A 17,371-nucleotide genomic window follows, 5' to 3' on the forward strand; every position below is an offset into this window, starting at 1 on the left:
AGAAGGGACAGGAAGGGATGGTATGAGAATGAAAAAGAGAAGGGACAGGAAGGGACGAGAAGGGACAGGAAGGGAAGAGAAGGGACAAGAGAAGGGACGAGAATGAAAAAGAGAAGGGACAGGAAGGGACGAGAATGAAAAAGAGAAGGGACAGGAAGGGAAGAGAAGGGACAAGAATGAAAAAGAAGGGACAGGAAGGGAAGAGAAGGGACAAGAATGAAAAAGAGAAGGGACGAGAATGAAAAAGAGAAGGGACAGGAAGGGATGAGAAGGGACAGGAAGGGACGAGAATGAAAAAGAGAAGGGACAGGAAGGGACGAGAATGAAAAAGAGAAGGGACAGGAAGGGAAGAGAAGGGACAAGAATGAAAAAGAGAAGGGACAGGAAGGGATGAGAAGGGACAGGAAGGGACGAGAATGAAAAAGAGAAGGGACAGGAAGGGACGAGAATGAAAAAGAGAAGGGACAGGAAGGGAAGAGAAGGGACAAGAATGAAAAAGAGAAGGGACAGGAAGGGAAGAGAAGGGACAAGAATGAAAAAGAGAAGGGACAAGAATGAAAAAGAGAAGGGACAGGAAGGGACAAGAAGGGACAGGAAGGGAAGAGAATGAAAAAGAGAAGGGACAGGAAGGGAAGAGAAGGGACAAGAATGAAAAAGAGAAGGGACAGGAAGGGAAGAGAAGGGACAAGAATGAAAAAGAGAAGGGACAAGAATGAAAAAGAGAAGGGACGAGAATGAAAAAGAGAAGGGACAGGAAGGGACGAGAAGGGACAGGAAGGGACGAGAATGAAAAAGAGAAGGGACAGGAAGGGAAGAGAAGGGACGAGAATGAAAAAGAGAAGGGACAGGAAGGGAAGAGAAGGGACAAGGATGAAAAAGAGAAGGGACAGGAAGGGAAGAGAAGGGACAAGAATGAAAAAGAGAAGGGACGAGAATGAAAAAGAGAAGGGACAGGAAGGGACAAGAATGAAAAAGAGAAGGGACGAGAATGAAAAAGAGAAGGGACAGGAAGGGACGAGAAGGGACAGGAAGGGAAGAGAATGAAAAAGAGAAGGGACAGGAAGGGACGAGAAGGGACAGGAAGGGACGAGAAGGGACAGGAAGGGACGAGAATGAAAAAGAGAAGGGACAGGAAGGGACGAGAATGAAAAAGAGAAGGGACAGGAAGGGACGAGAATGAAAAAGAGAAGGGACAGGAAGGGACGAGAATGAAAAGAGAAGGGACGAGAATGAAAAGAGAAGGGACAGGAAGGGACGAGAATGAAAAGAGAAGGGACAGGAAGGGACGAGAATGAAAAGAGAAGGGACAGGAAGGGAAGAGAAGGGACAGGAAGGGACGAGAATGAAAAGAGAAGGGACAGGAAGGGAAGAGAAGGGACGAGAATGAAAAAGAGAAGGGACAGGAAGGGAAGAGAAGGGACAAGGATGAAAAAGAGAAGGGACAGGAAGGGAAGAGAAGGGACAAGAATGAAAAAGAGAAGGGATGAGAATGAAAAAGAGAAGGGACGAGAATGAAAAAGAGAAGGGACAAGAATGAAAAAGAGAAGGGACAGGAAGGGACGAGAAGGGACAGGAAGGGAAGAGAATGAAAAAGAGAAGGGACAGGAAGGGACGAGAAGGGACAGGAAGGGACGAGAAGGGACAGGAAGGGACGAGAAGGGACAGGAAGGGACGAGAATGAAAAAGAGAAGGGACAGGAAGGGACGAGAATGAAAAAGAGAAGGGACAGGAAGGGACGAGAATGAAAAGAGAAGGGACAGGAAGGAAGAGAATGAAAAGAGAAGGGAACCTCTTAACTATCACTAAAAGGTGTGAGTTGTGTTTGTCTGGCCTCCATCATGTGTTTTACTGAAGACTCGCTATTTAGGGTTTCAGTGCATCCTTACATCACTTCACTCATCAGGAAATGACAAGTGATGAGGACACTGAAACCCTTCCGCGTTTAGCCCCATACAAGCTTTTTAAAAAACCCCACAACCTCTAAAGCAGCCTTGATCTCATCCAGCACCGCTCGGTCCAGTATAAACCCGCAGCTGGAGCAGCTGGGAGCCGGAGCGGCGGTGAGGAGGAGGAGGAGGAGGAGGAGGATGAAGGCTGTAACTCTCTCACACTTACTTTCAGAGTGAAGTGAAGTGAATTACCTTCGTGTAGAGAACCGGCGCTTCCATCGCGCTCTGCTTACAAGTAAACTTCCTTCAAGGACAAACAAAGAGGAAAAAGCTGCCCAGCGCCTCCATGCGCGAGCTCCCGGCGGGCTCCTGCGGTGCTGAGTGCGGGCTGAGAGCCGCCGGCGCTGCGGGGGGGGATAAAGGGCTCCGGCAGTGAAGTGGTGCCGCTCTGAACGCTCTCGCCCTCTAGCGGTGAAGAAAGGCAACGTCCATCATGAAGCGCACACTAACGCACTAAACAGTATGTGGAAGTAGTAGGCTCCGGTTAGTACCGATACTGCGGCAGGACTATTTACACATACTGTTTAGTACACTAGTATGCGACTCTCGTACTTTTACTAAAAGCCTGGTTGATGGGATTCAGGGCCTGCTTCTCAAACAGAGACAAGATAATAATCAGAAACATTTAGGCATATAGCACTGTAGACTCAAAATAAAATAAATAATTAAATTGACAACATTAAGTTTAAACAATATTAAGCTGATAACTAAGTTAAGTTAATAATTAAGTTAATAACAGTAAATGGTTTTTATTTCATTTGATAAGGGGGGGGGGGGTTAAAATAACATGCCATTTTATAAAATAAATGAGTAAATTAAACGCTGAAAAGAAATCCTGAAATGTATCATAAATAAATGTTTATATAATAAATTATATTGAGAAAGTTAAACTGGTGCATGTGTGTGTGTATAGATAGATAGATAATGTAGAATGCATATCTTACTTAACACACCTCAAACAAACATTTATACAGCGACAGCACACTTCAAACTCTATTTTAGTTGCTTCAGCACATGTAATTATGATACTGACAGTAGGGGGAGCTGTAGCTCCCTCAGACCCCATTACACCCATCCATCCATTCATCCATCCATCCAGCAATTATCTGTAGCCGCTGACCCTGTACAGGGTCGCAGGCAAGCTGGAGGTGGGGTAGTGGTTAAGCACTGTCGCCTCACAGCAAGAAGGTTCCAGGTTCGAGTCCAGTGGCCGGTGGGGGACTTTCTGTGTGGAGTTTGCATGTTCTTCCCGTGTCAGCGTGGGTTTCCTCCAGGTGCTCCGGTTTCCTCCACAGTCCAAAGACATGCAGTTACCTAAGGGTAGTATCTCACTGGGCTGTGACAGCTTGCGACAAATTGCGAACGTCATTCGCAATAGAGTTTCAAAAGTGTCTTGAAACATTCGCAGGGCTTCTCAGTTTCCTCGCATGAGTCGCTCCTTCATCGCTGAAATTTTGAACATGTTCAAAAAATTTGTGCAACAAAATTTCTCTCAAAATAGCCACAAATGCGTCGCTGGTGTCGCAAAGCCGTCACGAACCCTTCTCAAGTCAGTTTCCGTGAGGCTTCCCCTACTTCCCTGCCTGCTGAGGGAAAGCCGGGCTGCGACAGCCTGCGACTAGTTGGAGACACAACAATTGTGATAAAATATGCGAATATCAATTCAGTGTGTTATTGCCCAAATGAGGATGGGTTCCCTTTTGAGTCTGGTTCCTCTCGAGGTTTCTTCCTCATGTCGTCTGAGGGAGTTTTTCCTTGCCACCATCACCACAGGCTTGCTCACTGGGGATAGATTAGGGATAAAATTAGCTCATGTTTTAAGTCATTCAAATTCTGTAAAGCTGCTTTGCGACAATGTCTATTGTTAAAAGCGCTATACAAATAAACTTGACTTGAGTTAGGCTAACGTGGGGCAGCCTTCGGCTGAAGTGCCCTTAAGCAAGGTACCTAACCCCTGACTGCTTCCCGGGCGCTGTAGTGTGGCTGCCCACTGCTCCAGGTGTGTGTGCATGTGTTCACTGCTTCAGATGGGTTAAATGCAGAGGATGAATCTCACTGTGCTTGAAATGTGCATGTGACAAATAAAGGTTTCTTCTTCTTCTTCTATCCCAGCTGACTACGGGCGAGAGGCGGGGTGCACCCTGGACAAGTCACCAGGTCATCACAGGGCTGATACATAGAGACAAACAACCATTCACACCTACGGTCAATTTAGAGCCACCAATTAGCCTAACCTGCATGTCTTTGGACTGTGGGGGAAACCGGAGCACCCGGAGGAAACCCACACAGACACAACATGCAAACTCCACACAGAAAGGCCCTCGCCAGCCGCTGGGTTCGAACCCGGAACCTTCTTGCTGTGAGGCAACAGTGATAACCACTACACCACCGTGCCGCCCCGCCATTACATTACATGGCATTTAGCTGACGCTCTTATCTAGAGTGACGTACAACAAGTGCTGAACTTCTAGACAAGAAAGTTCTAGTGCCAACTGAACAAGTGTCAGAATAATACCTAGTGTAATATTCTCTTGAAATAACAATCAGCAAACAGCCAACCATACAAATGAAGTGACAAAATACAGCTAAATAGAGAAAAATAAAACCCTAAAGGCTAACACCAAGTCATCATGACCAGGCTAGACAGCACACAGCCTGGGTTGGTGAGGACCGCTAAGACTGGTACATGGTGGCACAATGGGCAGGGAAGCAGGGGAGAGGTGCAGCCTGAAGAGGTGGTTCTTCAATCTGCGCTTGAAGGCAGTCAGGCAGTTGGCAGTTCTGACCTCCATGGGAAGGTCATTCCACCACCAGGGAACCAGGACAGACAGCAGTCTTGAGCGGGCCGAGCAGGAGCAGAGAGGAGCAGGGGCCAGGCGACCAGTAGCAGCAGAGTGTAGAGATCTGGCTGGCATGTAGAGGTGGATCAGTCTCTGGAGGTATGCTGGCCCTGACCCCTTGACTGCCTGGTAAGCTTGCACCAACACCTTAAATTTGATGTGAAGGGCAGCGAGCAGAGGGGTAGTGTGGGAGGAGCAAGGTAACCATTACGTCGCCTGTAACAGAGTAAACAGGGTGAGGTATTGTAATCAGTGCAGTTTGTTTATTACTTGCATTTGCAAGTATGTTGATCTGTCCGTTTGTTTGTTGGTGCTCTAGCGTCGTCATTTCTTGACCAATCTTCACCAAAATGCACAAAACAACTCACTAGGGTCACACAAAGACCTCATTAGTTTTTGGTGGGTCAAGGTCACCAAGGTCAAATCTTGTGAAAACACCTAATTGGCCATAACTTCCATTTCTTTGTGATTTTTGCAAGTATTGTGCTCTGTACGACTTTTCATCTGTTTGTTTTTTGTGTGTCTGTTAACAATCTAGCATCTAGACGGTTGCACCGATTGACTTCAAATTTTCAAGGTAGGTGGGCAATGATCCGTAGATTACCTGATTAAATTTTGGGGGTAATCAGGTCAAGGTCACCAAAAAGGTCAACCTTTCAGTCAAAATAACATTTTCCATTAAAAATCAAAAACAGTTGCTGATAGATAGATGTTTACTATTATGAGCATATTGGAACTCCCATATGGCCTTTCATTTGGCACCATGATCTTTGACCTTGAAAGGTCAAGGTCACGGATTTTTATAAGACTATAACCTGACAACTGATGATTGAGAAATATTACTGTTATCAACACGTAGGTATAAAATAAGTGCTGCCGGGCGAGGTCCAACACTTGTTAGTGATGGAAAGTTCAGTTCTTTTCTGTTGGGAGTTGGATCTTTGGTTCGACTCAGAAATAAGAACCAACTCATTCAGCGACCAAACAGCTCAGTCACTTTTTAACCCTCCTGTCATGTTCACCCCCCACCCCTTACTTTAGTGTTCCTGGTCAAATTTGACCGGTCTGTTTTAACTGCTCTCAAACTAGCACAAAAGCAGTTGCTGATAGTCACCACCAAAGTTTTATTTAACACTTTTTAGCTATGAACAATGCCTCAGAGTAGTGGTTAATATGAATAACTACATTCAAAATACAAAAAGGCACTGAAAATTTATAACAAAATGAATGTAATGTAAAAAAAGAAAGGGAAAACCAGAGACCAAACTCCTCAACATGAAGTGTGTGTGTGTGTGTGGTGTGTGTGTGTGTGTGAATGACTGGTAATTACTAACACTGGCCACTAGGCGGCGTGTATGACTGTAATTACTAACACTGGCCACTAGGCGGCGTGTATGACTGTAATTACTAACACTGGCCACTAGGCGGCGTGTATGACTGGTAATTACTAACACTGGCCACTAGGCGGCGTGTATGACTGGTAATTACTAACACTGGCCACTAGGCGGCGTGTATGACTGTAATTACTAACACTGGCCACTAGGCGGCGTGTATGACTGGTAATTACTAACACTGGCCACTAGGCGGCGTGTATGACTGGTAATTACTAACACTGGCCACTAGGCGGCGTGTATGACTGGTAATTACTAACACTGGCCACTAGGCGGCGTGTATGACTGGTAATTACTAACACTGACCACTAGGCGGCGTGTATGACTGGTAATTACTAACACTGGCCACTAGGCGGTTTGTATGACTGGTAATTACTAGCCACTAGGCGGTTTGTATGACTGGTAATTACTAACACTGGCCACTAGGCGGCGTGTATGACTGGTAATTACTAACACTGGCCACTAGGCGGTTTGTATGACTGGTAATTACTAACACTGGCCACTAGGCGGCGTGTATGACTGGTAATTACTAACACTGGCCACTAGGCGGTTTGTATGACTGGTAATTACTAACACTGGCCACTAGGCGGCGTGTATGACTGGTAATTACTAACACTGGCCACTAGGCGGCGTGTATGACTGGTAATTACTAACACTGGCCACTAGGCGGTGTGTATGACTGGTAATTACTAACACTGGCCACTAGGCGGTTTGTATGACTGGTAATTACTAACACTGGCCACTAGGCGGTGTGTATGACTGGTAATTACTAACACTGGCCACTAGGCGGCGTGTATGACTGGTAATTACTAACACTGGCCACTAGGCGGCGTGTATGACTGGTGGTACATGTACACGGACAAACCACAAAAAATCGACTCGATGGGTTTACCATTTTTTCTTAGGTATGGTGCTCTGCTGGAGCTCCGCCATGATTCACATAAATAAAAATAAAATAAAACGCATGATGGATGAAACTACACATTACCTTATCAAGGCAGTCAATGCCTCCTTTGTTCCTGTTGTAGTCCTGGATCATAAGGGGCTTCCTGTCCTCTGTGGTGCTGACAGTGCTTTGTGTAGCGTGCTCATCAGGATGACATTTCTATTTTTCTTGGGCACATATGACACAAGAGTGTGTGTGTCAGTGAAAGCAAATTTTGATGACAGTGCCTCTCTTCCTCTGGTCGATACCGGTGCAGGGGGAAGTTCAGGCTTGTTCTTCCTCACTGTCCCTACCATGGTGAGCTTTCTTTTCAGCAGCTCCTGACCAAGAGCATATGATGTGAAGTTGTCACGTGATATTATGCCCTTGGAGACCAGTTGTCATGTCCAGCACAACACGCATGCCCTGGTTTTTTTCGGCCCTTCCAGTACTGGGTTTCCCCATGTATACCTGCATATTCCAGGCATAGCTGCTCCTGGAGTCACATGCTGAACAAATCTTTATTCCATACTTCCCTGGTTTGTGTGTGTCTGTGTTGGGGTGGTGTGCATGGGGATGTTTTCTCATTTGATGGATGAATATAATCTGGATACCCATTCATTTCCTATGGCGGCCACTTTTGACCGGGAACACTACAGATGTAACAAGGTCTACTAAAACACTGAAAATTCAATGCAAGTGGTGATCATCACTTTTATATGTTCAAGTACACAGTGTGGAGGATATCATAAGGTCTTGAGGCAAGCAGATGTAAAAAACAATATTTGTGAGTGTTTTAAGTTGTAAATCGGTCACATTTGACCCGAACATGACAGGGAGGTTAAATAAAACCCATGATATTTGCCATATTTTAAGCAGTGACTGTTTCTTCACTGCCGACTGTACAGCTGATACTGTTTAATGAAATCTTTGTGGCCTACCTTTTAATTAACTAAATAGTACGAGTTTGCTTTATAGCAGTGTGCATATACAGAATCTAATTAAATAACTGCAAGCCAATAAGCAACACAATGTTTTCAACCTGCTGCATCACATTATGAAGATTTAGTTTCTATAATAGACTCCGACTACACACACAGCTGAAGCAACAGAGGCAGAGTTTATTTAGCACACAGACGTTACAGCACACTTTCTTCACACAGTATGTCCCAGCTTGTTAGGAAGTCTGGGTCAGCCATGATACAGCACCCCGGGCCAGAGAGGGTTAAGCTGGGTGGTACTGGGCCTTGAACCCTGACTTCCTATTCAGTAACCCAGAGCCTTAACCACTGAGCCACCACTGCCCTCTGTGAGGTTTTCATGGAAGCATTTTAGCAGTTACAGAAAAACAAACGCATAATGACATTGGAACATACAGTATAGGTGATGTTCACCTGCAAGAGTTGGCTCAAATGTACCAACTTGTTCGCGAATAACACGTTAATAATTCTTAAGATTAAATGTAGGTCTGATGAGAGAAGTCACCATTTTCCTCATGCAGTCATTACCTGTATAACAAATTGAATCATTTTAAGATTTATCCCCTGAGCAGGATGTTATTCATGAAGTCAAAGACAAAAAGGAAACTGATCTTAATGTTCTTGTGCAAAACTAGTTTATTTACAAAACAAATGGCACAGTTGTGACAGTCAGTGCTTGTACACAGTTTGAAGAATTTGAATGAGCTGCCCCGAGCAGAAGACCTAAAACACATCGGCACAAGCTTGTGGCTAAACCCCAAATGCTCTCAAAGTGGGCAAATATTGCCTAAGAGAAACTGCAGCAGATATCATTAAGGCAAGTCTCACCAATCACACACAGGAGGCAAGCAGCACACTCAAAAAAAACAAAAAACACCCCTTCTGCGTTTTCCTGGAAACTGTTATAACAAATGAGAGGGATTATAGTTAAAGGTCAGTGTAAATGTCTGAATCGTTGCACGGAAGGGAGTGAGTAAAACTAGTAAAATCCTAAAAAAGGTCTCTGTTCAATTGTTTCAGTCAGATAATAGTGCATTCACACGTGGGAGTAGAAATTGCAAGTACATCTACTTCTACAGCCAAAACGTCGTTTCCACACATGAACAGGTAAACGAGGGCACCCAGCAGCAAACACTTGATCAAAACAGCATTTCTTCGGAGGAATTACACAGGCACTAGAAAGTGAGGAAAGGAAAAGGACACGAAGAAGGAAAATGAGAGACAGATATAAAGCAGAGATCAAAACATCAGGAATGGGAACAGGAAAGTCCTTGCAAAGTTTATATCAAACAGCCAGTTTGCTCGCCACCAGTGAGGTTTTCCTTTGTGGCAGATCCTGAGGAGTCGGGATGTGATCGCCCGTGATCTCGGTTTTCTCTGTTGCAGCTGCTGGGAGCTGTTTATTCTTCATTTTAGCCTTGGCCATGTTGTAATCTCCTGAGTCGAAGTACTTTTGCTGCAGAAAAGAGTCAACACTGATTATATACACACACACAAAAAAAAAAAAAAACCCTCAAGTGATCATATGTGGTCAGCTTTCTTGTATTGCTCATGATCAAAACATCATATGTCCAATATAGAAATAACTTCTGCACAGCACAGACATGTACCCCTTTTTGTAGTCTTTTCCTCAGCAGGTCTGAGCCTCCTGGCTTAGTGCCCAGATGAGGATATCTAGCCTTTAGCTTTGCTTCTTCTGCCTTCTCAGGACTCACGACTTTATCCTGCATCTCCTGGGGAGTAATAAATCACAAGGGAGATTTACTAAAGGGTCACTCCATGTCAAATCGACAGAGGCTTCCTGACTGACCAGCTTGGATTTGCTTCATGCTTTATGTAAATTATGTCATTGTACCCAACAACTAGTGTGCAAAATTTCTAGCTTATATCTTCCCTGGTGTGCGAGATACTCGGGCTTTAAATGTAGTTGTGGCCCGAATAAACAAGTGCGACTAAAAACTCAAAAAGTTCCATAAGGTCATTACTTTTGAACTGTTCATGTTGGATGCCTGAAATTGTCAGAGATTGTTGTACACTATGAGACGTCTAACTTCTAAAATAGCTGGCCCACAGTTCCATGTTTGCCAAATTATGACTTGCTGAAATATATATATATATATATACACAGGGATTAAAGCAAAAAAAAATCCTGAGCCTGAACTTTGTCGACACAGGCAAGAAACTAATATATATATATATATATATATATATATATATATATATATATATATATATATATGTGTGTGTGTGTGTGTACGTGTTTTGGATTGTGTGTTTATTTTCAAGCCATACCAGGGGGTTTGTGGGGGCATGGGATCAGAGATTGCATGAATGGAAAATTAAATTTGACTTTTGAAAATCCAATACCAAAAACGGCCAGAAGATGGCAAAAGTGCATCTACTATATCTACCACCTGTATGTACCACATTTCTTTTGATATCCAGTTTTGGTGCTCAGCGTTGTCCTTAACAAGTAATAAATTAACCTACAGTCACAAGGTGAACTGTTACAAAGGTAGATGAAATTCAGTATGGCATTTAGAGAGCATTAAAAGTTTTAATAATCTCGCCCAGTCTCCTCCAGCCATGCCCAGCGCCATTTATTTTTAACACCTTTCTCTAGGGTCGTCACATCTGCCCCAGAGTTCACGAACTGCATTTTGCCCACGCCACCATGCAATTCCGTTTTCTCTCTCTCTCCCTCGCCCTTCTCTCCAACACAAAAGTTCATTTATTTTATTTTTTTTACTTTTTACCCTCTCTCCGTTGAATGGAGCCGTAACGGCGCGAGGTGACTTTCCGTGTCGATCTTCAGCACTGCACCGCATCGAAGCAAGGAAGAAATGAGAGGAGGGGGTAAAGGCTTTCCTTAGACCCGCCCCATTCTTCTTCTGATTGGCTAATACTGTCAGTTTCAGAGCGCTCCTTTACTACCATTGGCTGACAAACACAAGAGGGATTTCGACGGTCATTTTTTTTTTTTTTTAATTGCCGTCAATTTATTTTCGATTTATTATTTTTTTAAATCCACGGGCAATCACTACAAACCGGAAATCCGGCATGGTGCCGGAGAACTTTAATCCCTTTAATATATATTAAATAAACTTTAATATATATATATATATATATATTTTTTTTTCCCCATGCTTTGGAGCCCATTGTATTTTCACACTGAAACATCAGATCTTTTCACGTTATAATAATTATATATAAAAATACTTATTGTACTCTCTTAGCAACTAGATGCATGTCAGATTATGTGCATTTACTAATTGAAATATGATATTTCCAATGGTATGGATTGTTTTTATGGTAGATTTAGTCATATATTTCAAATGCATATTGCCCATACAAGTGTGAGGGGCCTCCTCCCATTTTTAATGCCTCAAATTAGAAATTTTGATCTTTTACACATGAACCTAGTTGCCAAGAGAGCACTATAACATGAGTGAGATATATAAAATTTTAACCAGCTGATGTGGTTCCATGTGAAGATATAGTGGACATTAGGGCTGTAACGATACACCCAACTCACGATTCGAATCGCGATTTTTGACCCACGATTCGATACGCCCACGATTTTTTTAAAAATGTTTTTTTTAAAGTAGTAAATTTGACTTAACATTTACTTACTTACATTAACTATTTAATAACAAATAATTCAGACCACTGCAGAGAATGAGTAATATGTATGCAAAAATGAACAAATGTATATCCAAAGATTGCTTTATTTCTCAAAATAATACTGTTGAGCCGGAAGCTCTGTTTTTTTCGGTTCTGAAAAAGTCATTTTTCCAAATCGTGTAAATCCGTTAGGGGCGGCACGGTGGTGTAGTGGTTAGCGCTGTCGCCTCACAGCAAGAAGGTCCTGGGTTCGAGCCCCGGGGCCGGCGAGGGCCTTTCTGTGTGGAGTTTGCATGTTCTCCCCGTGTCCGCGTGGGTTTCCTCCGGGTGCTCCGGTTTCCCCCACAGTCCAAAGACATGCAGGTTAGGTTAACTGGTGACTCTAAATTGACCGTAGGTGTGAGTGTGAATGGTTGTCTGTGTCTATGTGTCAGCCCTGTGATGACCTGGCGACTTGTCCAGGGTGTACCCCGCCTTTCGCCCGTAGTCAGCTGGGATAGGCTCCAGCTTGCCTGCGACCCTGTAGAAGGATAAAGCGGCTAGAGATAATGAGATGAGATGAGGTGTAAATCCGTTAAGATTTTTTTTTGGGGGGGTGGCTCTCTCACTGTCTCACTCTCATAGGGCCAATGATTTTCTGTGATCGCGGAAAACAGATGGAAATTACGGAATTTTTATGGTGAAACATTGCTCGCGTGTCAAAATGTAACTGCCGCAGAAGGCTTCCGCCCAAGCAGACATGCCTTCAGTGTTGCCAGATATTGCTAACGTTTTCCACCCCAAAATATGTTCAAAACCAGCCAAAAAGCACCTAAACCTGCCCAATCTGGCAACACTGCATGCCTTTCCGGTCAAGTGATTGTGATTAGCTTGTGGCACACCTAGCCAGCCAATGAGCTGCTTGTTTACAGATTCGCTCCCCGCGTCGCAACCAGAATGGCGACCGCTTAAAAGAAATGAATGCTCTGCCAGTGGCGAGTGTGGACGTTGCGTGACTCGCAGAAGATTGTCGCAGGTCGGCGAAAAAACGACTTACTAATAGATATAAAAAAAATAAAAGTAATTTAAGTAAGTTTAAAATGTAATTTAAATAAAAAGTAAAAGTATTCATAAATTGAAGTTTGGAAGCGCCTCTGTTTTTGGGCTGAGGAGAAGTTTGAAAGGGTGTACCGTGATTCTGCCTTCTTGTATCGCGATATGGATCGTGGCTCTGCGTATCGCGATTTCGATTTGGATACGCATATCGTTACAGCCCTAGTGGACAGCCAAACTATTTTTTAAATATACAAGTCAACAAGCCATAACTTGGCAGATATATAACTGTGGGCCAACTATTTATTTATTTTATTTATATAACACAATAATAAAAAATAAAATAGTGTACAACCATCTCTGACAATTTCAAGCATCTAACATGAACAGTTAAGTAGTGACTTATGGAAATCTGCAATTTCAGCAGCATTTGTTTACAGATGGAGCAATATATAGTGCGATGATAAATTGTAATAAAAATTTGATTCGAATAAATGAAATCAGGATCATCATCATCATACTGCTTAATTTCTTAGTGTATCCTGGCTATAACTACATTGCTTAGACATAATAACAACAACCGGGCAGCACGGTAGTGTAGTGGTTAACGCTGTTGCCTCACAACAAGAAAGTCCGGGTTCGAGCCCCGTGGCCGGTGAGGGCCTTTCTGTGTGGAGTTTGCATGTTCTCCCCGTGTCCGCATGGGTTTCCTCCGGGTGCTCCGGTTTCCCCCACAGTCCAAAGACATGCAGGTTAGGTTAACTGGTGACTCTAAATTGACCGTAGGTGAGAATGTGAGTGTGAATGGTTGTCTGTGTCTATGTGTCAGCCCTGTGATGACCTGGCGACTTGTCCAGGGTGTACCCTGCCTTTCGCCCGTAGTCAGCTGGGATAGGCTCCAGCTTGCCTGCGACTGTGTAGAACAGGATAAAGCGGCTACAGATAATAACCACTTGAAACAGCAGGAATACATGCGACTTCAATGTAGGCAGAAGTAGCACAGCCCTAATGCCACAAAAACACAACTCTAAAATGAGAAAGAGCTGTTGTGTGATTGTATACAAATAGATTTAACAAGAAATCAGAGCTCTCTTTTTACAGACTGGTTAAGTTATGACATTTTTTCATTTTTAAATTTTAATAAAAGTTAACAGACATTTTTACTGCATCCTTTACAAATGTGGGTAAATTTTTTTTTGTTACTTGAAGAAAGTGAACCAAAAGGGTTTTAAAACGTTAATAAGATGAATATTTAAATTGATAAAGAAAAATAAAAAAATGTTGGATTTTTTTTTGGTAATTTTTTTCCCCAAAACTATCGTGGGAAAACCGAATCCTGAACCAAATATCGTGAACCGAATCGGTACATGCGGAGTTGTTTAAGGCCACGAGCCCTTTTTTTTAAACCTAAAAATCTCAGAAACTAAACAAGATACAAGCCGAAAAATTTGCAGAAGAGTTATTGGTCACTTTATATAAATTATGAGGTAAACCTAAGAGGGCAAGCGGGGCGATTTTTTTTGCTAAAATCTGTTGATTTGACAGAGAAATCCCTCAAACAAACTGAGGAAAACAGCAGTGAAGAAAAGTAGGTCAATAAGTGGCAAATCCTGAAAAAAAGAGCAGCAAAGCAGGTTTATGGAGAGATTAGTGAATAATGAGAACATTATATGAGAGTAAAGCACCACGCTGAGCAAATTAATAGTAATATACAGGCCATGATCATCTCCACACGGGGTGATACCCAGCAGGAGGGAAACAGCTAACATGCTAACACACAGCTCCAGTCAGTGCTCGAACTGACCTGCTGCTCCTCGGTGCTCACTTCCTCCACTGCAGCCTGCTCGGGCTCCGTGGACATGTCGATAAACACCAGCTCGCTATTAAACTGCTTGTAGATTTCTTGCTGTATAACCTCCACCACAATGGCTGGACTGCTAGTGCTTGTGAAGTGGATAGATGGATGGATGGATGGCTGTATAGAAGGGCTACTTTGTGCACTAGCTCCCTCTACCGGACCGGAGACATACGTATGAGCCAACCACTGAGCTCTACGTAAAATCTGGAGAGCTCAGAAAGGAATGAAACCATCTGGCCGCCATCTTACCACTCACACAGCGTGTATTTGGCTTCTGTGTTAAATTGTAGTCTCTCATTCTCATTATCTCTAGCCGCTTTATCCTTCTACAGGGTCGCAGGCAAGCTGGAGCCTCAAACTTGCTCCAAGAAAAGTATTTCCTGACTCCCCCCCTCATTACCTCCTCTTATCGTCTCAACTTTATGCACATTCCTTACATATCTTTATAGTGCTTCTCCTTTGTTTTTTTCTTTTCCAGTTTAGTCTTTGATCAGCTCAGAAACGAGTGAAACCATCTGGCCGCCATCTTACCACTCAAATAGCGTGTATTTGGCTTGTGTGTTAAAGTGCATATCACGTGGAGCAAGATCAATGTAATTCTCCTATTTTATATTAAACTTTGGTCAAATATCCGTCACATTTTGCATTTTGTGCAATTTTTTTTACCTTGCACAATACCAGAAAAATTCAGTTGAAATCAAGCCATTTGAGGCGAATTGGTCCGCCTCTCGGCACGGTGGTGTAGTGGTTAGCGCCATCGCCTCACAGCAAGAAGGTCTGGGTTCGAGCCCCATGGCCGATGAGGGCCTTTCTGTGCGGAGTTTGCATGTTCTCCCCGTGTCCGCGTGGGTTTCCTCCGGGTGCTCCGGTTTCCCCCACAGTCTAAAGACATGCAGGTTAGGTTAACTGGCGACTCTAAATTGACCGTAGGTGTGAATGTGAGTGTGAATGGTTGTCTGTGTCAGCCCTGTGATGACCTGGCGACTTGTCCAGGGTGTACCCCGCCTTTTGCCTGTAGTCAGCTGGGATAGGCTCCAGCTTGCCTGCGACCCTGTAGAAGGATAAAGCGGCTAGAGATAATGAGATGAGATGGTCCGCTTCTGAAAAAACTTGGCATTTGGATTTCCCGAGAAACATTGATTTTCGTGACGTTACGTGCGGGATGCCTCCTTCTGAATCCTATGTCAGTGCTGGTTTGTTTATAAGAAAACGACCTGGTGGTTTTCTACAAATTTCTTCAACATTATCATGTAATTATTAAAATAGTTAACAGATGTATCGTACCCCCTGTCCGTGTGGGTTTCCTCCGGGTACTCTGGTTTCCCCCACAGTCCAAAGACATGCAGGTTAGTTTAACTGGTGACTCTAAATTGACCGTAGGTGTGAATGTGAGTGTGAATGGTTGTCTGTGTCTATGTGTCAGCCCTGTGATGACCTGACGACTTGTCCAGGGTGTACCCCGCCTTTCACCCGTAGTCAGCTGGGATAGGCTCCAGCTTGCCTGAGACCCTGTAGAACAGGATAAAGCGGCTAGAGATAATGAGATGAGATGTATCGTAGGAGGGTGTAGCAACACCAATCATGATAGGATTAGCACTCATCGTTTTCCAAAAGACCGGACAATGAGAGAAATGGGAGCTCTTGGTCTACACAGGCTGTGCACTGAAACCATGCAAGCTCACGCAGCCTGCTGGCGCTTCTGCAGATAACGTCACAAATCTGGCTCCAGACTCCCTTGGGATTTTTCCAGACGCGTTTTGTTATTTCATTTTTTTCCTGCTGTAGACAGATGGCCTTGTGCAAATTTACCCTTCTGGATGAGTGTGTAAAGGGACATACTTTCATATATATATATATATATATATATATATATATATATATATATATATATATAAAAAACCCAAAATTGGTCCAGAATATGCACTTTAAACTGTGGCATCCGATCAAACTTGCTCCAAGAAAAGTATTTCCTGACTTTCCCCCCCTTTCATTACCTCATTTATCATTATCTTACTGTCTCAACTTTATGCACATTCCTTACATATCTTTATAGTGCTCCCCTTTGTTATTATTGTTTTTTTCCTTTTCCAGTTTAGTCTCTGATCAGCTCAGAAACGAATGAAACCATCTGGCCGCCATCTTACCACTCACATTGCGTGTATTTGGCTTCTGTGTTAAACTGTGGTATCCGATCAAACTTCTCATCTCATCTCATCTCATTATCTCTAGCCGCTTTATCCTTCTACAGGGTCGCAGGCAAGCTGGAGCCTATCCCAGCTGACTATGGGCGAAAGGCGGGGTACACCCTGGACAAGTCGCCAGGTCATCGCAGGGCTGACACATAGACACAGACAACCATTCACACTCACATTCACACCTACGCTCAATTTAGAGTCAGCAGTTAACCTAACCTGCATGTCTTTGGACTGTGGGGGAAACCGGAGCACCCGGAGGAAACCCACGCGGACACGGGGAGAACATGCAAACTCCACACAGAAAGGCCCTCGCCGGCCCCGGGGCTCGAACCCAGGACCTTCTTGCTGTGAGGCGACAGCGCTAACCACTACGCCACCCCCGATCAAACTTGCTCCAAGAAAAGTATTTCCTGACCCCCCCATTACCTCCTCTTATTGTCTCAACTTTATGCACATTCCTTACATATCTTTATAGTGTTCCCCTTTGTTGTTATTGGTTTTTTTCCTTTTCCAGTTTAATCTCTGATCATTTTTTGAATGGTGCTTTTACGACCATAATTATTTTTATGGAGATTAT

General features: G+C 43.7%; 2 protein-coding genes across 3 annotated transcripts in view; both read right to left on the minus strand.

Moving 5' to 3' along the window:
* The window catches only part of myo5ab (myosin VAb), a 52,317-nt gene extending 50,029 nt beyond the window's left edge, over positions 1-2,288 (minus strand). Inside the window, exon 1 of the mRNA XM_060914483.1 lies at positions 2,142-2,288. Within this exon, the coding sequence (XP_060770466.1) occupies positions 2,142-2,168 (27 nt within the window). The 5' untranslated portion in view covers positions 2,169-2,288. The remainder of the gene's footprint in view (positions 1-2,141) is intronic.
* Positions 2,289-8,703: 6,415 nt separating this feature from the next.
* On the minus strand, positions 8,704-14,722 carry arpp19b (cAMP-regulated phosphoprotein 19b). 2 transcript variants are annotated; one of them, XM_060908511.1, is made up of 3 exons: positions 14,546-14,722; positions 9,696-9,818; positions 8,704-9,541 (listed from the first exon to the last, which is right to left on the minus strand). In XM_060908511.1, exons 1-3 carry the CDS (start codon positions 14,600-14,602, stop codon positions 9,371-9,373), a joined length of 351 nt encoding a protein of 116 aa, XP_060764494.1. In that variant the 5' UTR covers positions 14,603-14,722; the 3' UTR covers positions 8,704-9,370. The 2 variants fall into 2 exon arrangements, with proteins under 2 accessions (XP_060764494.1, XP_060764485.1); XM_060908502.1 differs by lacking the exon at positions 14,546-14,722 and adding an exon at positions 10,842-11,159.
* Between the last annotated feature and the right edge of the window lie 2,649 nt (positions 14,723-17,371).

This window comes from Neoarius graeffei, chromosome 2 (genome assembly GCF_027579695.1).
Source record: "Neoarius graeffei isolate fNeoGra1 chromosome 2, fNeoGra1.pri, whole genome shotgun sequence".
Classification (NCBI taxonomy): domain Eukaryota; kingdom Metazoa; phylum Chordata; class Actinopteri; order Siluriformes; family Ariidae; genus Neoarius; species Neoarius graeffei.